We start from the raw sequence: 23,916 nt of genomic DNA, 5'->3' as shown, positions 1-23,916 counted from the left end.
AATGGGTTCGATCGTTGTGTAACACTGAGCAGTACAGTACACACACACACACACACACACACACACACACACACACACACACACACACACACACACACACACACACACACACACACACACACACACACACACAGTACTTTACAGTACATACGTAAACACACACACACACACACACACACACACAGACACACACACACACACACACGGTACAATACAGTACACAGAGACAGTGTAAAGCAATCTGTGCCAACTCAGCTGTACAGGATGTGGTTACTCAAGGAGTCAACACACACACACATACACACACACACACACATTCTGTTTCCCAGCAGAGTGTGAGGGGGCTTAAGGTGTGATTAGTGTCTCCTAGAGGAGGTCTGTGTTTTGACAAGGGCAGTGGAAGGGAAATAATTCATGCTGAACCCTGACCCGACCCACACCCTAACACACACACACACACACATTGTGTAATCCCCCCCACACACCCCACCTACACACTCACACACCTTCTCTCGCCCCCTCCATCTCCCCTACAGAGCTCAGACATGCCTGTAGTAACAGAGATACCAATGGATTGATGTATTTCAGTAGTCACCAGAAGGTGATGTTGAAAAATTAAACTAAGAGCCGAAAAATTCATAAAGGAGCATAATTGCAGACATGAATGAAATGAATGACTGTGCAGGTCTGCAGTAAATGTTGTGGCCGGCCGGGCTGCTGTATGTATGTAATGTTGTACTATTTAATTATGACTTATACAGAGTCCAGTCTGACCAGAAAAGGATGAGGGTTGGGGGTTCAAACAGACTCAGGGTCAGCAGCCCCAAATAAAACACCCTACACCCCATACCCCTCTCCACTCTACCCCTCTCCACTCTACCCCTCTCCAATCTACCCCTCTCCATTCTACCCCAGTCCAATCTACCCCTCTCCATTCTACCCCAGTCCAATCTACCCCAGTCCATTTTACCCCAGTCCAATCTACCCCAGTCCACTCTACCCCAGTCCAATCTACCCCAGTCCAATCTACCTCAGTCCATTCTACCCCAGTCCACTCTACCCCAGTCCAATCTACCCCAGTCCATTCTACCCCAGTCCAATCTACCCCAGTTCAATCTACCCCAGTCCAATCTACCCCAGTCCATTCTACCCCAGTCCACTCTACCCCAGTCCAATCTACCCCAGTCCATTCTACCCCAGTCCAATCTACCCCAGTCCAATCTACCCCAGTCCATTCTACCCCAGTCCAATCTACCCCAGTCCAATCTACCCCAGTCCATTCTACCCCAGTCCATTCTACTCCCTCCATCTGTAAAGTAGGCCAGAGTGAGGCCCAGCTAGTCCCTCTCTTCTTCCTGTCTCTCCCTGGGTTAACAGTCCCTGTCTCTCCCAGGGTTAACAGTCACTGTCTTTCCCTGGGTTAACAGTCCCTGTCTCTCCCAGGGTTAACAGTCCCTGTCTATCCCAGGGTTAACAGTCCCTGTCTCTCCCTGGGTTAACAGTCCCTGTCTCTCCCTGTAGAGCCCTGGGTTAACAGTCCCTGTCTCTCCCAGGGTTAACAGTCCCTGTCTCTCCCAGGTTTAACAGTCCCTGTCTCTCCCAGGGTTAACAGTCCCTGTCTATCCCAGGGTTAACAGTCCCTGTCTCTCCCTGGGTTAACAGTCCCTGTCTCTCCCTGGATTAACAGTCGTTGTCTCTCCCTGGGTTAACAGTCGCTGTCTCTCCCTGTCTCTCCCTGGGTTAACAGTCGCTGTCTCTCCCTGTCTCTCCCTGTCTCTCCCTGGGTTAACAATCGCTATCTCTCCCTGTCTCTCCCTAGGTTAACAGTCGCTGTCTCTCCCTGGGTTAACAGTCCCTGTCTCTCCCTGTCTCTCCCTGGGTTAACAGTCCCTGTCTCTCCCTGTCCCTCCCTGTCCCTCCCTGTCCCTCCCTGTCTCTCCCTGTCTCTCCCTGTCTCTTTTAATTCTTCTAACATCACATCGTTGGTAACCAAGACACCAGAGCAGAGTGGAAGCAGAAGGTCTTTGATATGTTAGAAGCACTCTCAGAGCTCCACCCCAGACAGTTCAGTAGAGAATCCCTGCTGGTCTTTTTGATCTGACTACATCACTATAAACATTACATAGAGAAACAGAGAGACAGCTGTGTAACACACACACACTTTCTGTCTTTCACACACACACACACACACACACACACACACACACACACACACACACACACACACACAGGGAAATGGGTCGTGAAAGTAGAGGTGATGATAGATAGTGTCAGGATGGGATGCTGTGATAGTCCCTACGGTTACCTTCTGTAACACCAGGGCCAAGGAGGAGACAGCCAGGAGTCACACACATGGATCAGACAGCATACGTACAACAGCACACACACACACACACACACACACACACACACACACACACACACACACACACACACACACACACACACACACACACACACACACAGACCCACACACCAAGCAGACAGCACAATCACAGCTCAAAATGCAAACACACTCACTGAAACACATGTACACACTCTCATTGCATAGAGTTTAGTAGGTTTATAAAGAGTTTGAGTTTCTCCCTGAGCTTTGGGCAGTGCTGAGTAATGGAATGTAATGTTAGGCCATGTGTGTCAAGGGTAACGGTGGTACAGACCTACAGTTGAATTCTACAGGCTTTAACCCGCCATCGTCAGAGTGACAGGGAGGGCAGGAAAGGAGATGCCTGGACACGTTGTAGAGTGAGTAAGGTTTAGAAAAGACTGAAACTGATCAAAAACACTCAATAGAATTGTCTTACTATTTTATTTATGTTTGCTGGCGTGTGTGTGTGTGCGTGCGTGTGTGTGCGTCTGTGTGCGTGTGTGTGTGTGTGTGTGTGTGTGCGTGTGTGTGCGTCTGTGTGCGTGTGTGTGTGTGTGTGTGTGTGCGTGTGTGTGTATGTGTGTGCGTGCGTGCGTGCGTGTGTGTGTGTGTGTGTGCGTGTGTGTGTGCGTGTGTGTGCGTGTGTGTGTGTGTGTGTGTGTGTGTGTGTGTGCATGCACCTCTGTGGGTTTTAGACTCGAGCCACGGAAGTGTGGCGAAGCTGTCGTTCTCGTGCCCTCTGAAGGGGCGTTACTGTCTGTATACCAAGTCCTGTTTCACCCTCACCAGCCTCCAGCCACACCTCTGGATCAACATCATGCTGCTTCACCTACAGGTGTGTGCTCTATAACACAACAAAACACACACACACACACACAGACACACACACACAGACACACACACACAGACACACACACACAGACACACACACACACACACACTCACACACACACACACACACAGACACAGGTGATGTCTCTATCGCCAAGATTAAATCTCCTTTTCTCCCTGTCCTCCAGAGTCAGCACAGTGCTCCTCTCTCCTCTCTGGATGACTGTGTGCGGAGGTTGGGGAGACTGTGGGAGGGTACCCAGCTAAAAGGAGCTCACAGCTTCTCCATGGCCATGACCCAACAGCCCACTCCACAGAGAAAGGTACGGTGCGTGTGTGTTCGCGTGTCTATTCCCTCCTGATAGAAGAAATGACCTCATTGACTACGGAGCCTGAGAACCAGAGTGCCGGCGTAAAGGGGTTCAAAGTTCAACAAAAGCTCAGAACAACATTCCCTCCCTTTTGTTTACCTCCACAGCTCTTTAAAGGGCCACTTGTGTAAGCAACGTGTCCCCTCACAGCCACTCTGTCATTAGCAAGATGTGTAGTGTGTGTCATCTCTCACATACCCCCTCATTGCGAGACATGCTAAGTGGTCAGTAGGAAATAATTAGACAACAGAAGAAAATACAGCTGTCATTTTGCTTTCCTTAAAAAGGGGCCATTGTTTAAAGGGGAAATAACCATTATTTTAAAAGGGGGCTGGGCCATTGTTTAAAGGGGAAATAACCATTATTTTAAAAGGGGGCGGGGCCATTGTTTAAAGGGGAAATAACCATTATTTTAAAAGGGGGCGGGGCCATTGTTTAAAGGGGAAATAACCATTATTTTAAAAGGGGGCGGGGCCATTGTTTAAAGGGGAAATAATCATTATTTTAAAAGGGGGCGGGGCCATTGTTGAAAGGGGAAAGAACCATTATTTTAAAAGGGGGCGGGGCCATTGTTTAAAGGGGAAATAATCATTATTTTAAAAGGGGGCGGGACCATTGTTTAATATGGTGTTTTGACTGTACCGAGACTATGACATCCATATGAAGTTTGTTAAACGTTGGGAATGTTACGTTCCCCAGCAAGAAACCAAAACATTTCGCTCAAACAGAAAGGAGAACGAACAAAAAGTCACTGACCATCGACCAAATCGAAACAGGTGGAGGTTTTAGGAGGGGTTCTGAAAGACACTCATGGGGGTGTCCACGGGGGTGTCATGGGGGTGTCCACTGACTGTTGACTAGTAACAACAACTGGGACGTAAAATGAAACCCTCACCGAACTTGAAGACAGAAAACAAACCGTAAAGTGGAGGAAAACAAAAACAGGGAAGATCAGATAAAGGATTGTTTTTTTTAGAAATTAATTTAGAGATGAATTAGTGAGAGCTAGCTAAAGGTGTTAACCCTTCACATACTTTGGTGTGAAAAGTGCAAAGAAATCCCAGAACAACAGCAAAGGCCTTTGTGAAGATGCTGTAGGAAACAGGTACAAAAGTATCTATATCCACAGTAAAATGAGTCCTATATCGACATAACCTAAAAGGCCGCTCAGCAAGGAAGAAGCCCCTTCTCCAAAACTGCCATAAAAAGCCAGACTATGGTTTGCAACTGCACATGGGGACAAAAATTGTACTTTTTTTGAGAAATGTCCTCTGGTCTGATGAAACAAAAATAGAACTGTTTGGCCATAATGACCATCGTTATGTTTGGAGGAAAAAGGGGGAGGGCCTGCAAGCCGAAGAACACCATCCCAACCGTGAAGCATGGGGGTGGCAGCATCATGTTGTGGAGGTGCTTTGCTGCAGGAGGGACTGGTGCACTACGCAAAATAGATGGCATCAAGAGGAAGGACAATTATGTGGATATATGGAAGCAACTTCTCAAGACATCTTGGATCTTGGATGCAAATGTGTCTTCCAAATGGACAATGACCCCAAACATACTTCCAAAGTTTGGGCAAAATGGCTTAAGGACAACAAAGTCAAGGTATTGGAGTGGCCATCACAAAGCCCTGACCTCAATCCCATAGAAAATGTATGGGCAGAACTGAAACGGCGTGTGCGAGCAAGGAGGCCTACAAACCTGACTCAGTTACACCAGCTCTGTCAGGAGGAATGGGCCAAAATTCACCCAACTTATTGTGGGAAGCTTATGGAAGGATACCTGAAACTTTTGACCCAAGTTGAACAATTTAAAGACGATGCTACCAAATACTAATTGAGTGTATTTAAACCCCTGTCCCACCCGGAATGTGATGAAAGAAATAAAAGCTGAAATAAATAATTCTCTCTACTATTATTCTGACATTTCACATTCTTATAATAAAGTGTTGATCCTAACTGACCTAAGACAGAATTTTTGCAAGGATTAAATGTCAGGAAATGTAGAAAAAAAAGAAAAAAAAAAAGAGTTTAAATGAATTTGTTTAAGGTGTATGTACATTTTCGACTTCAACTGTACATCAGACAAACACCACAATACTAAGAAACGTTCTCTGGATACCATGCTGATGCCCCAGTCTGGTTGGTTCTGTGTTTTACCTGCTCCTAAAGAACCCAGCAGTTCCAGTCCACATTTGGAACAGATCTGAGCATTCTTAACTCAACCACTGTGGACCCTATAAACAACATGGGGCACACTCTGGGCCTCTTCCAGCATGGCTCACCAGTTAGAGCCATTCACCATGGTCCTCTGGTCGCCTTGCACTCTAGTCATCTGGTCCTCTGTTACTCTGGTACTCTAGTCCTCTGGCCCTCTGGTACTCTGGTCTTCTGGTCCTCTGGTACTCTGGTCCTCTGGTCCTCTTGCACTCTAGTCCTCTGGTCCCCTTGCACTCTGGTACTCTGGTCCTCTGGTACTCTGGTACTCTGGTTCCCTTGCACTCTGGTACTCTGGTCCTCTGGTACTCTGGTCCTCTGGTACTCTGGTACTCTAGTACTCTGGTCCTCTGGTACTCTGGTACTCTAGTAATCTGGTCCTCTGGTACTCTAGTACTCTAGTACTCTGGTCCTCTGGTCCTCTGGTCTCCTGGTCCTCTGGTCCTCTGGTACTCTGGTACTCTGGTCCTCTGGTACTCTGGTCCTCTGGTCTTCTGGTCCTCTGCAATAAGAAACACATGTGTCTGACTGAGGTTTTATTACTCTGCTAATCAACTTCCTGCTGATAGGAAAAGTCTAAGTGAGGCAAGCTTTTTATGGGAATGCAGTAGAGAGGGGAAGGGAACGCTGAGGATACATCCGGGGGAGAGGGAATAGGAGACAGAGGGAGAGAGAGGGCAGAAGACCGAGGGGGAGAGGGAATAGGAGACAGAGGGAGAGAGAGGGCAGAAGACTGAGGGGGAGAGGGGGCAGGAGACAGAGTTGGAGTGGGGGCAGGAGACAGAGGGAGAGAAGGGGCAGAAGACCGAGGGGGAGAGGGAATAGGAGACAGAGGGAGAGAGAGGGCAGAAGACGGAGGGGGAGTGGGGGCAGGAGACAGAGTTGGAGTGGGGGCAGGAGACAAAGGGAGAGAGGGGGCAGAAGACCGAGGGGGAGTGGGGGCAGGAGACAGAGTTGGAGTGGGGGCAGGAGACAAAGTTGGAGAGGGGGCAGAAGACCGAGGGGGAGTGGGGGCAGGAGACAGAGTTGGAGAGGGGGCAGAAGACCGAGGGGGAGTGGGGGCAGGAGACAGAGTTGGAGTTGGGGCAGGAGACAGAGTTGGAGAGGGGGCAGGAGACCGAGGGGGAGTGGAGGCAGGAGACAGAGTTGGAGAGGGGGCAGGAGACAGAGTTGGAGAGGGGGCAGGAGACAGAGGGGGAGAGGGGGCAGGAGACAGAGGGGGAGAGGGGAAAGGAGACAGAGAGGGAGAGGGGGCAGGAGACAGAGTTGGAGACGGGGCAGGAGACAGGAGGAGACAGAGGGGGAGACGGGCAGGAGACAGAGGGGAGAGGGCGCAGGAGACAGAGGGGAGACGGGGCAGGAGACAGAGGGGGAGTGGGGGCAGGAGACAGAGGGGGAGTGGGGGCAGGAGACAGAGGGGGAGACGGGGCAGGACACAGAGGGGAGAGGGGGCAGGAGACAGAGGGGGAGAGGGGGCAGGAGACAGAGGGGGAGATGGGTCAGGAGACAGAGGGGAGAGGGGGCAGGAGACAGAGGGGAGACGGGGCAGGAGACAGAGGGGGAGTGGGGGCAGGAGACAGAGGGGGAGTGGGGGCAGGAGACAGAGTTGGAGACGGGGCAGGAGACAGAGGGGGAGAGGGGACAGGGGCGGGAGGCAGAGGGGGAGAGGGTACAGGAGACAGAGGGGGAGAGGGTACAGGTGACAGAGAGGGAGAGGGGGCAGGAGACAGAGAGGGAGAGGGTACAGGAGACAGAGAGGGAGAGAGGGCATTTGTAATGAGGGGGCAGGAGACAGAGGGGAAGAGGAGACAGAGGAGGAGAGGTGGTGGGAAGGAAATTATGAGATTGGGTAGAGAGACTGAGGGAGGGAGGAGGCCGAGGGTAAGAGATTACGAGAGGGTAAGAGTTGACATAGGAGACCTGTTGTCTCCGTCAGAGCAAGTTGTAAATGTCATTACCCCCGCCTCTCTCACCTGTAATGTGTTTGAAATGGAGACCGACCATTCTTTTACCACACAGCCTGGCTCGGTTACGTGTGTGTGTGCGTGTGTGTGTGTGTGTGTGTGTGTGTGTGTGTGTGTGTGTGTGTGTGTGTGTGTGTGTGTGTGTGTGTGTGTGTGTGTGTGTGTGTGTGTGTGTGTGTGTGTGTGTGTGTGTGTGTGTGTGTGTGTGTGTGTGTGTGTGTGTGTGTGTTTAATGGAGTGCTACCAGTGTATGACACAGCCTGGCTGAGTTAGACTCTGGTGCCCAGCATAGCTTCTCTCCTAATTATTACTCTTCCGACCACTTCAAGGAGCATAATTGCCATTCCATTGCATTGGAGCGCGACACAGAGACTTGGCTCTGTGTTTGTGTCTGTCTGTCAGTGTGTGTTCAGACCATCTGCTGGGGGTAGTTCTTGTCAGAGCGAAGCATCAACACGATCAGGGGAATTCTTTATTTCTCGCTAGTGTTTTCCATGGAATAGACACGCAGGATCGTAATTCAACCGGCTCCAGGAGAGGGCATCACTCTAAACCGTAACAGAGAGGAAAGAGGGAGAGAGAGAAAAATAAGAGACAGAATGAGAGGCCACAATCATTTCCACCTGGAAGAGTAGGTTATTGGTAGGTTATTTATGTGATGTGTTGATATTACCTCTCTAAAATAGAGTACTTTTTGCCCCCCCTGTACCTACTATTTTATCCTCGCTTATCTCCTCTTATCCCTCTCCCTCTCCCTCTCCCTCTCCCTCTCCCTCCCTCTACCTCTACCTCTACCTCTACCTCTCCCTCCCTCTACCTCTCCCTCTCCCTGACCTCCCTCTCCTTCTCCCCCATCTCTCCCTCACCCCTATCTCTACCTCTCCCTCTCCCTGACCTCCCTCTCCTTCTCCCCCATCTCTCCCTCACCCCTATCTCTACCTCTCCCTCTTCCTCTCCCTCTACCTCTACCTCTTCCTCTCCCTCTACCCCTCCCTCTCCCTCACCCTCTCTCCCTGTCCCTGTCCCTCTCCCCCATCTCTCCTTCTCCCTCTTCCTCTACCTCTACCTCTCCCTCTACCTCTCCCTCCATCTCCTGAGGTTTACCAAAGGGGGTCAGTTGCATGAGGTCGGTGGAATATCTTCTACACCTTGAACACATTACAATAATGTCCTTCTGACAGTGACAGACCGTACAGAGAGACACAGGACCACAAATACAAATTCCATCTAGACACCGTTGCCCAAAAACTATACATACCTTGGCCTAAACATCACCGCCACAGGTAACTTCCACAGAAGCTGTGAACGATCTGAGAGACAAGGCAAGGGCCTTCTACGCCATCGAAAGCAACATAAATTAGACATACCAATTAGGATCTGGTTAAAAATACTTGAATCAGTCATAGAGCCTATTGTCCATTATGGTTGTGAGGTCTGGGGTCTGCTCACCAACCAAGATTTCACAAAATGGGACAAACACCAAATTGCAGAATCCTGCAAAAATATCCTCCGTGTACAACGTAGAACACCAAATAATGCATGCAGAGCAGAATTAGGCCGATACCCGCTAATTATCAAAATCCAGAAAAGAGCTGTTCAATTCTACAACCATCTAAAAGGAAGCGATTCCCAAACCTTCCATAACAAAGCCATCACCTACAGAGAGATGAACCTAGAGAAGAGTCCCCTAAGCAAGCTGGTCCTGGGGCTCTGTTCACAAACACAAATAGACCCCACAGAGCCCCAGGACAGCAGCACAATTAGACCCAAATCATGAGAAAACAAAAAGATAATTACTTGACACATTGGAAAGAATTAACAAAAAAACAGAGCAAACTCGAATGCTATTTGGCCATAAACAGAGAGTACACAGTGGCAGAATACCTGACCACTGTGACTGACCCAAACTTAAGGAAAGCTTTGACTATGTACAGACTCAGTGAGCATAGCCTTTCTCACGCCCCTGACCATAGAGAACCATTGTTTCTCTATGGTGTAATAGGTCAGGGTGTGACTAGGGGGTGATCTAGTATATCTATGTCTATGTTGTGTTCTAGTTTCTTTTTCTATGTTGGTGTTTTGTATGATTCCCAATTCGAGGCAGCTGGTAATCGTTGTCTCTAATTGGGGATCATATTTAAGTAGTTCTTTTTCTCACCTGTGTTTGTGGGATCTTGTTTATGTGTAGTTGCCTGTGAGCACTTCATTTACTTCACGTTTCGTTCGTTCTTTATTGTTTTTTTTGCGTTTCATTCAATAAACCCATATCACGCTGCGCTTTGGTCCGATTGTTATTACGACAAACGTGACAGCCTTGCTGTTGAGAAAGGCCGTCGTAGGCAGACATGGCTCTCAAGAGAAGACAGGCTAGTTGCACACTGCCAACACAATGAGGTGGAAACTGAGCTGCACTTCCTAACCTCCTGACAAATGTATGACCATATTAGAGACACATATTTCCCTCACATTACACAGACCCACAAAGAATGTGAAAAACAAACTTTTGATAAACTGGGTGAAATACCACAGTGTGCCATCACAGCAGCAAGATTTGTAACCTGTTGCCACAAGAAAAGTGCAACCAGTGAAGAACAAACACCATTGTAAATACAACCCATATTTATTTCCCCTTTTGTACTTTAACTATTTGCACATCTTTACAACACTGTATATAGACATAATATGACATTTGAAATGTCTTTATTATTTTGGATCATCTGTGTAATGTTTCCTGTTAATTTTATAGTTTATTTAACTTTTGTATATTATCTACCTCACTTACTTTGGCAATGTTATCACATGTTTCCCATGCCAATAAAACCCCTTGAATTGAATTGAATTGAGTTGAGTTGAATTGAGTTGAATTGTGTTGAGTTTAATTGAATTGAGTTTAATTGAATTGACACACAGGGGTTTATAGATGTTTAGACAGATACAGTAGGTCCTATACACACTCGGCCACAATATTTCACAAACTCTTGTCTTTTCAAAACCACCTTCCCACTTGTGATTGTGTGAGGATGTGTATACTGTATGTCATCTCATCGTTGTCCTCATCTGGCAAATGTGACATTTGTGGTGTTAATTCCAGACCCGCGTCACTTCCAGGAGATTGTGGCACCGTTGGGTCTTGGGGTTTTGGGGATTTGTAATGGTGGTGACTGTGTTGACGTTTCTGGATCGATTGCAATGTTTTAGGATGATTTCTACTGTATTTCTATTGTCCAATTTTAAGGCGTAGAAAAGTGTGTGTGTGTGTGTGTGTGTGTGTGTGTGTGTGTGTGTGTGTGTGTGTGTGTGTGTGTGTGTGTGTGTGTGTGTGTGTGTGTGTGTGTGTGTGTGTGTGTGTGTGTGTAGAGGCGTAGACATGTTGTCTGATATGCCAAAAGTCATTAGTTCGTCTCTGTGGGATGAGTCAGCAGATATGGAAGGATGGATGGAATGTTTGCCTGCTATGCATTTCCTGTTCACTCTGAGTCATGGTACTGTGACGTTTGACCCTGGGCGGGCTCACCTGGGCTGACTCGACAGGAGCTCAGTCTGACAGTGAGACGGCACTGACTCGGCAGGAGCTCAGTCTGACAGTGAGGAAGAACAGCTATAGATACAATAGATGACTAGGCCCAAGAAGACAGTCATGTCACACACACACACACACGTTCTCCCTAAACTAAACAGTGAGATTATACAGACATTATGTCATGGCCCTAATATCCTGAACAATGGGAACTGAGCAGAGTGAGATGGGGGCTGTGGTCAGAGACAACGGGTGGACAAAAACACAAAGAGAGAGAGAGAGACAGAGGGAGTTAGAGAGAGAGAGGGAGAGAGAGACAGAGGGAGTTAGAGAGAGAGAGGGATAGAGAGAGAGAGAGAGAGGGAGAGAGAGAGATAGAGAGAGAGAGAGAGGGAGAGAGAGAGAGAGAGGGAGAGAAGGAGAGAGAGAGAGAGAGGGAGAGAGAGAGAGAGGGAGAGAGAGAGAGGGAGAGAGAGAGAGGGAGAGAGACAGAGGGAGAGAGAGAGAGGGAGAGAGAGAGAGAGAGAGAGAGAGCAACAGGTCACAAATATTGCTGCTGTGATTGCACACTGTGGTATTTCACCCAATAGACATCGGAGTTAATCAAAATTGAATTTGTTTTCAAATTCTTAGTGGGTCTGTGTAATCTGAGGGAAATATGTGTCTCTAATATGGTCATACATTGGGCAGGAGGTTAGGAAGTGCAGCTCAGTTTCCACCTTATTTTGTGGGCAGTGTGCACATAGCCTGTCTTCTCTTGAGAGCCAGGTCTGCCTTCAGTGGCCTTTCTCAATATCAAGTCTATGCTCACTGAGTCTGTACATAGTCAAAGCTTTCCTTAAGTTTGGGTCAGTCACAGTGGTCAGGTATTCTGCCACTTTCTACTGTCTGTTTAGGGCTGTTGGGGTTCGTTTCCTTGTTACTTGCCAATCATTGGCTCATTGGTGAAATTAGCATTCAGACAATATCTTTAAGTAAACCAATCATTCATTTATTAATGCAATTGCAGACAGAAGTTGACAACAGGAACATAGCACGCATGTTTCCGAGTAAGTTCTGCAAAATAGTCAATGGTCCAAGTTATTTTATTAAAACCCGAAGTCCATCCTTAGTGATGTCACTGCCTACATCATTACCTTCTACTCATGAGACCAAGCCCATGCATCCACAGCTACACAAACATAGAGTTTCAGTGTTATCTAAAAGTAAATGTCCACTCCCCAATTTGATTTATATGTCTGACTAGTCTCTTATCTCTTACACTCCCTGGAGAGTCTCTGTCTCAGTCTCAGACTGTTTCTTTATTAGAGAGACTAGAAAACAACTATGGAACAATATTAAACCTCTGTAATGAATATATATACAGTGCCTTGCGAAAGTATTCGGCCCCCTTCAACTTTGCGACCTTTTGCCACCTTTCAGGCTTCAAACATAAAGATATAAAACTGTATTTTTTTGTGAAGAATCAACAACAAGTGGGACACAATCATGAAGTGGAACGACATTTATTGGATATTTCAAACGTTTTTAACAAATCAAAAACTGAAAAATTGGGCGTGCAAAATTATTCAGCCCCTTTACTTTCAGTGCAGCAAACTCTCTCCAGAAGTTCAGTGAGGATCTCTGAATGATCCAATGTTGACCTAAATGACTAATGATGATAAATACAATCCACCTGTATGTAATCAAGTCTCCGTATAAATGCACCTGCACTGTGATAGTCTCAGAGGTCCGTTAAAAGCGCAGAGTGCATCATGAAGAACAAGGAACACACCAGGCAGGTCCGAGATACTGTTGTGAAGAAGTTTAAAGCCGGATTTGGATACAAAAAGATTTCCCAAGCTTTAAACATCCCAAGGAGCACTGTGCAAGCGATAATATTGAAATGGAAGGAGTATCAGACCACTGCAAATCTACCAAGACCTGGCCATCCCTCTAAACTTTCAGCTCATACAAGGAGAAGACTGATCAGAGATGCAGCCAAAAGGCCCATGATCACTCTGGATGAACTGCAGAGATCTACAGCTGAGGTGGGAGACTCTGTCCATAGGACAACAATCAGTCGTATATTGCACAAATCTGGCCTTTATGGAAGAGTGGCAAGAAGAAAGCCATTTCTTAAAGATATCCATAAAAAGTGTTGTTTAAAGTTTGCCACAAGCCACCTGGGAGACACACCAAACATGTGGAAGAAGGTGCTCTGGTCAGATGAAACCAAAATTGAACTTTTTGGCAACAATGCAAAACGTTATGTTTGGCGTAAAAGCAACACAGCTCATCACCCTGAACACACCATCCCCACTGTCAAACATGGTGGTGGCAGCATCATGGTTTGGGCCTGCTTTTCTTCAGCAGGGACAGCGAAGATGGTTAAAATTGATGGGAAGATGGATGGAGCCAAATACAGGACCATTCTGGAAGAAAACCTGATGGAGTCTGCAAAAGACCTGAGACTGGGACGGAGATTTGTCTTCCAACAAGACAATGATCCAAAACATAAAGCAAAATCTACAATGGAATGGTTCAAAAATAAACATATCCAGGTGTTAGAATGGCCAAGTCAAAGTCCAGACCTGAATCCAATCGAGAATCTGTGGAAAGAACTGAAAACTGCTGTTCACAAATGCTCTCCATCCAACCTCACTGAGCTCGAGCTGTTTTGCAAGGAGGAATGGGAAAAAATGTCAGTCTCTCGATGTGCAAAACTGATAGAGACATACCCCAAGCGACTTACAGCTGTAATCGCAGCAAAAGGTGGCGCTACAAAGTATTAACTTAAGGGGGCTGAATAATTTTGCACGCCCAATTTTTCAGTTTTTGATTTGTTAAAAAAGTTTGAAATATCCAATAAATGTCGTTCCACTTCATGATTGTGTCCCACTTGTTGTTGATTCTTCACAAAAAAATACAGTTTTATATCTTTATGTTTGAAGCCTGAAATGTGGCAAAAGGTCGCAAAGTTCAAGGGGGCCGAATACTTTCGCAAGGCACTGTATATTGTTAATCTGTAGTCTAGGACCCTATAAATGTAAGGAGGGAGTGGTCTTATAACCCCTCCCCTTCTATTAATACAACTTAAGCATGATCAAGTATTATAATACATCAAACATTTGGTACAGCCCCTATCATGACCCCTAGGTGAACCCCTGACAAGGCCAAATAGCATTCTAGTATTTTTTGTTAATTCTTTCCAATGTGTCAAGTAAATATCTTTTTGTTTTCTCATGATTTGGTTGGGTCTAATTGTGCTGCTGTCCTTGGGCCCTGTGGGGTCTGTTTGTGTTTGTGAACAGAGCCCCAGGACCAGCATGGTTAGTGGACTCTTCTCCAGGTTCATCTCTCTGTAGGTGATGGCTTTGTTATGGAAGGCTTGGGAATCGCTTCCTTTTAGGTGGTTGTAGAATTTAACAGCTCTTTTCTAGATTTTGATAATTAGCGGGTTTCGACCTAATTCTGCTCTGCATGCATTATTTGGTGTTCTACGTTGTACAAAGAGGATATTTTTGTAGAATTCTCAGTCTCAATTTGGTGTTTGTCCCATTTTGTGAATTCTTGGTTGGTGAGCGGACCCCAGACCTCACAACCATAAAGGGCAATCGGCTCTATAACTGATTCAAGTATTTTTAGCCAGCTCCTAATTGGTATGTTGAATTTTATGTTCCTTTTGATGGCATAGAGTGCCCTTCTTACCTTGTCTCTCTGATCGTTCACAGCATTGTGGAAGTTACCTGTGGCGCTGATGTTTAGGCCAAGGTATGTATAGTTTTTTTGTGTGCTCTAGGGCAACGGTGTCTACATGTCAATTGTATTTGTGGCCCTGGCAACTGGACCTATTTTGCAACCTCTATCTTTGTCTTACTGAGATTTACTGTCAGGGCCCAGGTCTGTCAGGGCCCAGGTTTGACAGAATCTGTGCAGAAGATCTAGGTGCTGCTGTAGGGCCTCCTTGGTTGAGGACAGAAGCCCCAGATCATCAGCAAGCAGTAGACATTTGACTTCAGATTCCTGTAGGTTTGAGGCCGGGTGCTGCAGACTGTTCTGGTGCCCTCTGCAATTAGTTGATATATATGTTAAAGAGCGTGCCAATTTTAACCACAAACTTGTGATTTTCCCCCGACACCATTTCCCATCAATTTGTATAGCACATTCTCATGCCAAATTGAGTTAAAAGCTTTTCTGAAATCAACAAAGCATGAGAAGACTTTGCCTTTGCTTTTGTTTGTCAATTAAGGTGAACACGTGGTTTGTCCTTCTCTCTCTGTCTGTCTGTCTGTCTGTCTGTCTGTCTGTCTGTCTGTCTGTCTGTCTGTCTGTCTGTCTGTCTGTCTGTCAGTCTGTCTGATGGTTAGGGGTCTTGAGGTAGATGTTTAAGGGTCTTGAGGTAGATGGTTAGGGGTCTTGAGGTAGATAGTTTGGGGTCTTGCGGTAGATAGTTAGGGGTCTTGAGGTAGATGGTTAGGGGTCTTGAGGTAGATGTTTAGGGGTCTTGAGGTAGACGTTTAGGGGTCTTGAGGTAGATGTTTAGGGGTCTTGAGTTAGATGGTTAAGGGTCATGAGGTAGATAGTTAGGGGTCTTGAGGTAGATGGTAGTTAGTTAGGGGTCTTGAGGTAGACAGTTAAGGGTCTTGAGGTAGATGTTTAGGGTAGGTTTTGAGGTAGATTTTTAGGGGTCTTGAGGTAGATGGTTAAGGGTCTTGAGGTAGATGTTTAGTGGTCTTGAGGTAGATTTTTAGGGGTCTTGAGGTAGATGGTTAAGGTTCTTGAGGTAGATGGTTAAAGGTCTTGAGGTAGATGGTTAGGGGTCTTGAGGTAGATGGTTAAGGGTCTTGAGGAAGATGGTTAGGGGTCTTGAGGTAGATGTTTAGGGGTCTTGAGGTAGATGGTTAGGGGTCTTGAGGTAGATGTTTAGGGGTCTTGAGGTAGATGGTTAAGGGTCATGAGGTAGATAGTTAGGGGTCTTGAGGTAGATGGTTAAGGGTCTTGAGGTAGATGGTTAGGGGTCTTGAGGTAGATGTTTAGTGGTCTTGAGGTAGATGGTTAAGGGTCTTGGGGTAGATGGTTAAGGGTCTTGAGGTAGACTGTTAGGGGTCTTGAGGTAGATAGTTAGGGGTCTTGAGGTAGATGGTTAGGGGTCTTGAGGTAGATGGTTAAGGGTCTTGAGGTAGACGGTTAGGGGTCTTGAGGTAGATGGTTAGGGGTCTTGAGGTAGATGGTTAAGGGTCTTGAGGTAGATAGTTAGGGGTCTTGAGGTAGATAGTCTTGAGGTAGATGGTTAGGGGTCTTGAGGTGGGGTCTTGAGGGGTCTTGAGGTAGATGGTTAAGGGTCTTGAGGTAGACTTGGATGGTTAGACTGTTAGGGGTCTTGAGGTAGATGGTTGGTTAGGGGTCTTGAGGTAGATGGTTAAGGGTCTTGAGGTCTTGAGGTAGATAGTTAGGGGTCTTGAGGTAGATAGTTAGGGGTCTTGAGGTAGACGGTTAGGGGTCTTGAGGTAGATGGTTAGGGGTCTTGAGGTAGATGGTTAGGGGTCTTGAGGTAGATGGTTAAGGGTCTTGAGGTAGACGGTTAGGGGTCTTGAGGTAGATGGTTAGTGGTCTTGAGGTAGATGGTGAAGGGTCTTGAGGTAGATAGTTATGGGTCTTGAGGTAGATAGTTAGGGGTCTTGAGGTAGATAGTTATGGGTCTTGAGGTAGATAGTTATGGGTCTTGAGGTAGACGGTTAGGGGTCTTGAGGTAGATGGTTAGGGGTCTTGAGGTAGATGGTTAGGGGTCTTGAGGTAGATGGTTAGGGGTCTTGAGGTAGATGGTTAGGGGTCTTGAGGTAGATGGTTAGGGGTCTTGAGGTAGATGGTTAAGGGTCTTGAGGTAGATAGTTAGGGGCCTTGAGGTAGACGGTTAGGGGTCTCGAGGTTTTAGATTGTGTGAGATTGCTTGCTCTGCAGTCGGATGTTTGGGGTGTTGGTGCATCTAGTAGAGTGACCCCCTGTACTCCATGAAGCAAATTTGAGAACAGAATTACCAGTCTTCAACTGAAACAAACCGAGGCCATCAGGGTAGCCCGCCGCACCTAATGAAATATAATCTGTTGTTCATTATTAACCTGGCCAGGTGGATGTTAATTAGGTAATAGCAAATAGTGTATAAAAGAGTGGAGAGAGGAGTGGTCTGTGTAAAGAAAACCACCTAGAGGACTGTCTGTACAGATGTGGAATCTTAATTTGACCACTCTGTTGCAGGAGATCTTTGAATTGGAAGTAAAAAAAATTATACTTCTGAATTTTCCCTTTCTAAAAATGTACCAAATGTCCATTAATTATAAGCAACATAATTCAAATGTCCTGTTGCTGCTCTAGGAAACTTGTGTTTGTGTGTGTGTGTGTGTGTGTGTGTGTGTGTGTGTGTGTGTGTGTGTGTGAGTGTGTGTGTGTGAGTGTGTGTGTGTGTGTGTGTGCGTGTGTGTGTGTAAAACCCAGACCCCCATTACAGCCCCCAGGAAACCCCAGGGTCTCCCTGAAAGACCCAGTGAAAATACAACCCATTATACTCATCAGCCATCATTCATCTGGATTAAATTGAAATAATCTCTCTCTCTCTCTCTCTCTCTCTCTCCCCTCTCTCCCTTTCCATTTCTCCCTCTCTCTCTCCCTCTCTCCCTTTCCTCTCTCTCCCTCTCTCTCTCTCCCTCTCTCCCTTTCCATTTATCCCTCTCTCTCTCTCTCTCTCCCTCCCCCCTTTCCATTTATCTCTCTCTCTCTCTCTCTCTCTCTCTCTCTCTCTCTCTCTCCTCTCTCTCTCTCTCCCTCCTTCTCTCTTCCCCCTCTCTCTCCCTCTCTCTCTCCCTCTCTCCCTCTCTACCTTTCCATTTCTCCCTCCCTCCCTCTCTCTCTCTCTCTCTCTCTCTCTCTTTCTCTCTAACACACAGATGGTCCTAGTTATTGTGCCCATGTTCATTGTACTAGCTCTTGGGTACATGTCTCTTTGAGTGTTAGTAAACCAGACGTAAAATAAATCATCTTTATTTCTTTCTCTCTCTCATTTCAATTCAAAGGACTTTATTGTCATGGAAAACATATGTGTACATTGCCAAATCAAGGGAAATAGATAATAAACACAAGTGAAATAAACAATAAAAACTGAACAGTAAACATTACACAAAAATTCCAAAAGAATAAATACATTTACAATGGTGTTTGTTCATCACTGGTTTCCCTTTTCTTCACTGGTTTCCCTTTTATTCACTGGTTGCCTTTTCACAGCCTGTCTTCTCTTGAGAGCCATGTCTGCCTACGGCGGCCTTTCTTAATAGCAAGTCTATGCTCACTGAGTCTGTACATAGTCAAAGCTTTCCTTAAGTTTGGTTCAGTCACAGTGGTCAGGTATTCTGCCACTGTGTACTCTCTGTTTAGGGCCAAATAGCATTCTAGTTTGTTCTGTTTTTTTTGTCAATTCTTTCCAATGTGTCAAGTAATTATCTTTTTGTTTCCTCATGATTTGGTTGGGTCTAATTGTGTTGTTGTCCTGGGACTCTGTTGGGTGTGTTTGTGTTGTTGTCCTGGGACTCTGTGGGGTGTGTTTGTGTTGTTGCCCTGGGACTCTGTGGGGTGTGTTTGTGTTGATGACCTGGGACTCTGTGGGGTGTGTTTATGAACAGAGCCCCAGGACCAGCATGCTTAGGGGACTTTCTCTCTCTCTCTGTAGGACCTGGATAGTCTGCAGATCCATCTGCAGGAGGTGCGTTTCTTTCACCTGTTTGGATTCAGTGAAGAGGAGGGCAGCTGGCTCTGCTATATGTGCAACAACCCAGAGAAGGCCACAGGTAAACAAACACAGCTGATCCTCCCTGTCTAACAACACACCTGATCCTCCCTTTTGAACTTTTTTCAAATGTTTTATTTTTATATTCAACTAGGCAAGTCAGTTAAGAACAAATTCTTATTTACACAAACGGCCAGGGAACAGTGCCTTGTTCAGGGGCAGAAACGACAGATTTTTACCTTGTCGGCTCGGTGATTCGATAATCCAACATTTCGGGTTACTGGCCCAACGCTCCAACCACCAGGGTCTACCTTCCTCCCCTAGCGAATAATGCGTTGCCTATCATCTAATCAATACACAGTTTGTGTAACGACACAGAGTCAGGACCCCATCAACCTTTGCTAATAGAGAGGAAGTGGTCAAGAAAGAGACAGAGCCTTTACTCATCTCAGTGGTTTAATGTGGTCGTCTGTCCTCCACTCCACCGGAACTGTCAAATACATCAAAGATAATCAGGGAAGATGAAGGAGATGTGAGGAGGTAGGGAGAAGAAACCACTGTAGACAACTGAGATGTGGGGGTAGGGAGAAGAAACCACTGTAGACAACTGAGATGAGGAGGTAGGGAGAAGAAACCACTGTAGACAACTGAGATGTGGGGGTAGGGAGAAGAAACCACTGTAGACAACTGAGATGTGGGGGTAGGGAGAAGAAACCACTGTAGACAACTGAGATGTGGGGGTAGGGAGAAGAAACCACTGTAGACAACTGAGATGAGGGGGTAGGGAGAAGAAACCACTGTAGACAACTGAGATGTGAGGGTAGGGAGAAGAAACCACTGTAGACAACTGAGATGTGGGGGTAGGGAGAAGAAACCACTGTAGACAACTGAGATGTGGGGGTAGGGAGAAGAAACCACTGTAGACAACTGAGATGTGGGGGTAGGGAGAAGAAACCACTGTAGACAACTGAGATGTGGGGGTAGGGAGAAGAAACCACTGTAGACAACTGAGATGTGGGGGTAGGGAGAAGAAACCACTGTAGACAACTGAGATGTGGGGGTAGGGAGAAGAAACCACTGTAGACAACTGAGATGTGGGGGTAGGGAGAAGAAACCACTGTAGACAACTGAGATGTGGGGGTAGGGAGAAGAAACCACTGTAGACAACTGAGATGTGGGGGTAGGGAGAAGAAACCACTGTAGACAACTGAGATGAGGGGGTAGGGAGAAGAAACCACTGTAGACAACTGAGATGTGGGGGTAGGGAGAAGAAACCACTGTAGACAACTGAGATGAGGGGGTAGGGAGAAGAAACCACTGTAGACAACTGAGATGAGGGGGTAGGGAGAAGAAACCACTGTAGACAACTGAGATGTGAGGAGGTAGGGAGAAGAAACCACTGTAGACAACTGAGATGTGGGGGTAGGGAGAAGAAACCACTGTAGACAACTGAGATGAGGAGGTAGGGAGAAGAAACCACTGTAGACAACTGAGATGTGGGGGTAGGGAGAAGAAACCACTGTAGACAACTGAGATGTGGGGGTAGGGAGAAGAAACCACTGTAGACAACTGAGATGTGGGGGTAGGGAGAAGAAACCACTGTAGACAACTGAGATGAGGGGGTAGGGAGAAGAAACCACTGTAGACAACTGAGATGTGGGGGTAGGGAGAAGAAACCACTGTAGACAACTGAGATGAGGAGGTAGGGAGAAGAAACCACTGTAGACAACTGAGATGAGGGGGTAGGGAGAAGAAACCACTGTAGACAACTGAGATGAGGAGGTAGGGAGAAGAAACCACTGTAGACAACTGAGATGAGGGGGTAGGGAGAAGAAACCACTGTAGACAACTGAGATGTGGGGGTAGGGAGAAGAAACCACTGTAGACAACTGAGATGTGGGGGTAGGGAGAAGAAACCACTGTAGACAACTGAGATGAGGGGGTAGGGAGAAGAAACCACTGTAGACAACTGAGATGTGGGGGTAGGGAGAAGAAACCACTGTAGACAACTGAGATGTGGGGGTAGGGAGAAGAAACCACTGTAGACAACTGAGATGTGGGGGTAGGGAGAAGAAACCACTGTAGACAACTGAGATGTGGGGGTAGGGAGAAGAAACCACTGTAGACAACTGAGATGTGGGGGTAGGGAGAAGAAACCACTGTAGACAACTGAGATGTGGGGGTAGGGAGAAGAAACCACTGTAGACAACTGAGATGTGGGGGTAGGGAGAAGAAACCACTGTAGACAACTGAGATGTGGGGGTAGGGAGAAGAAACCACTGTAGACAACTGAGATGTGGGGGTAGGGAGAAGAAACCACTGTAGACAACTGAGATGTGGGGGTAGGGAGAAGAAACCACTGTAGACAACTGAGATGAGGGGGTAGGGAGAAGAAACCACTGTAGACAACTGAGATGAGGAGGTAGGGAGAAGAAACCACTGTAGACAACTGAGATGTGGGGGTAGGGAGAAGAAACCACTGTAGACAACTGAGATGAGGGGGTAGGGAGAAGAAACCACTGTAGACAACTGAGATGAGGGGGTAGGGAGAAGAAACCACTGTAGACAACTGAGATGTGGGGGTAGGGAGAAGAAACCACTGTAGACAACTGAGATGAGGGGGTAGGGAGAAGAAACCACTGTAGACAACTGAGATGTGGGGGTAGGGAGAAGAAACCACTGTAGACAACTGAGATGAGGGGGAAGGGAGAAGAAACAACTGTAGACAACTGAGACGAGGGGGTAGGGAGAAGAAATGCTCATTTCTGAATAGCAGACATGTCTTTGAATAGGACTCTTCATGGTTGGGTACAATGAGATAAATGTATCTCTCTGGAGGATAAAGCATTTTTCTGAAGCAGTGTGGAACATGAGGGGCCCAGATGTTCTGGAGCTGCACTGGGCCAGTCTACAGGGCTTCAGGGGGACTCACTGGGTAGACTGGGCTTCAGGGGGATTCACTGGGTAGACTGGACATCGGGGGGTTCACTGGGTAGACTGGGCATCAGGGGGGTTCACTGGGTAGACTGGGCATCAGGGGGTTCACTGGGTAGACTGGGCATCAGGGGGGTTCACTGGGTAGACTGGGCATCAGGGGGTTCACTGGGTAGACTGGGCATCGGGGGGTTCACTGGGTAGACTGGGCATCAGGGGGGTTCACTGGGTAGACTGGGCATCGGGGGGTTCACTGGGTAGACTGGGCTTCAGATGGGTTCACTGGGTAGACTGGGCTTCAGGGGGATTCACTGGGTATACTGGGCATCAGGGGGATTCACTGGGCAGACTGGGAATCAGGGGGGTTCACTGGGTAGACTGGGCATCAGGGGGATTCACTGGGCAGACTGGGCATCAGGGGGGTTCACTGGGTAGACTGGGCATCAGGGGGGTTCACTGGGTAGACTGGGCATCAGGGGGTTCACTGGGTAGACTGGGCATCAGGGGGATTCACTGGGTAGGCTGGGAATCAGGGGTTCACTGGGCAGACTGGGCATCAGGGGGATTCACTGTGTAGACTGGGCTTCAGGGGGATTCACTGGGTAGACTCAGAATCAGGGGGTTCACTGGGCAGACTGGGCATAAGGGGGGTTCACTGGGTAGACTGGGCATAAAGGGGCGTTCACTGGGTAGACTGGGAATCAGGGGGGTTCACTGGGTAGACTGGGCATAAGGGGGGTTCACTGGGTAGACTGGGAATCAGGGGGGTTCACTGGGTAGACTGGGAATCAGGGAGGTTCACTGGGTAGACTGGGAATCAGGGGGGTTCACTGGGTAGACTGGGAATCAGGGGGGTTCACTGGGTAGACTGGGCTTCAGGGGGGTTCACTGGGTAGACTGGGCATCAGGGGGGTTCACTGGGTAGACTGGGAATCAGGGGGGTTCACTGGGTAGACTGGGATTCAGGGGGGTTCACTGGGTAGACTGGGCATAAGGGGGGTTCACTGGGTAGACTGGGAATCAGGGGGGTTCACTGGGTAGACTGGGATTCAGGGGGGTTCACTGGGTAGACTGGGCTTCAGGGGGGTTCACTGGGTAGACTGGGCATCAGGGGGATTCACTGGGTAGACTGGGAATCAGGGGGGTTCACTGGGTAGACTGGGATTCAGGGGGGTTCACTGGGTAGACTGGGCTTCAGGGGGGTTCACTGGGTAGACTGGGCTTCAGATGGGTTCACTGGGTAGACTGGGCTTCAGGGGGATTCACTGGGTATACTGGGCATCAGGGGGATTCACTGGGCAGACTGGGCATCAGGGGGGTTCACTGGGTAGACTGGGCATCAGGGGGATTCACTGGGCAGACTGGGCATCAGGGGGTATCACTGGGTAGACTGGGCATCAGGGGGGTTCACTGGGTAGACTGGGCATCAGGGGGTTCACTGGGTAGACTGGGCATCAGGGGGATTCACTGGGTAGGCTGGGAATCAGGGGGTTCACTGGGCAGACTGGGCATCAGGGGATTTCACTGTGTAGACTGGGCTTCAGGGGGATTCACTGGGTAGACTCAGAATCAGGGGGTTCACTGGGCAGACTGGGCATAAGGGGGGTTCACTGGGTAGACTGGGCATAAAGGGGGGTTCACTGGGTAGACTGGGAATCAGGGGGGTTCACTGGGTAGACTGGGCATAAGGGGGGTTCACTGGGTAGACTGGGAATCAGGGGGGTTCACTGGGTAGACTGGGAATCAGGGGGGTTCACTGGGTAGACTGGGAATCAGGGGGGTTCACTGGGTAGACTGGGATTCAGGGGGTTCACTGGGTAGACTGGGCTTCAGGGGGGTTCACTGGGTAGACTGGGCATCAGGGGGGTTCACTGGGTAGACTGGGAATCAGGGGGGTTCACTGGGTAGACTGGGAATCAGGGGGGTTCACTGGGTAGACTGGGAATCAGGGGGGTTCACTGG

General features: G+C 47.8%; 1 protein-coding gene across 1 annotated transcript in view; it reads left to right on the top strand.

Moving 5' to 3' along the window:
- Positions 1–23,916, top strand: part of LOC139396925 (ventricular zone-expressed PH domain-containing protein-like) — a 63,245-nt gene that overhangs the window by 6,782 nt on the left and 32,547 nt on the right. Inside the window, exons 3-5 of the mRNA XM_071143855.1 lie at positions 3,064–3,203; positions 3,388–3,522; positions 18,964–19,081. Coding sequence (XP_070999956.1) covers positions 3,064–3,203; positions 3,388–3,522; positions 18,964–19,081 — 393 coding nt within the window. The remainder of the gene's footprint in view (positions 1–3,063; positions 3,204–3,387; positions 3,523–18,963; positions 19,082–23,916) is intronic.

This window comes from Oncorhynchus clarkii, unplaced genomic scaffold (assembly GCF_045791955.1).
Source record: "Oncorhynchus clarkii lewisi isolate Uvic-CL-2024 unplaced genomic scaffold, UVic_Ocla_1.0 unplaced_contig_928_pilon_pilon, whole genome shotgun sequence".
Taxonomy (NCBI): domain Eukaryota; kingdom Metazoa; phylum Chordata; class Actinopteri; order Salmoniformes; family Salmonidae; genus Oncorhynchus; species Oncorhynchus clarkii.
The sequence above is the reverse complement of the archived record's forward strand: the minus strand, read 5'-3'. Positions and strand labels throughout refer to the sequence as shown.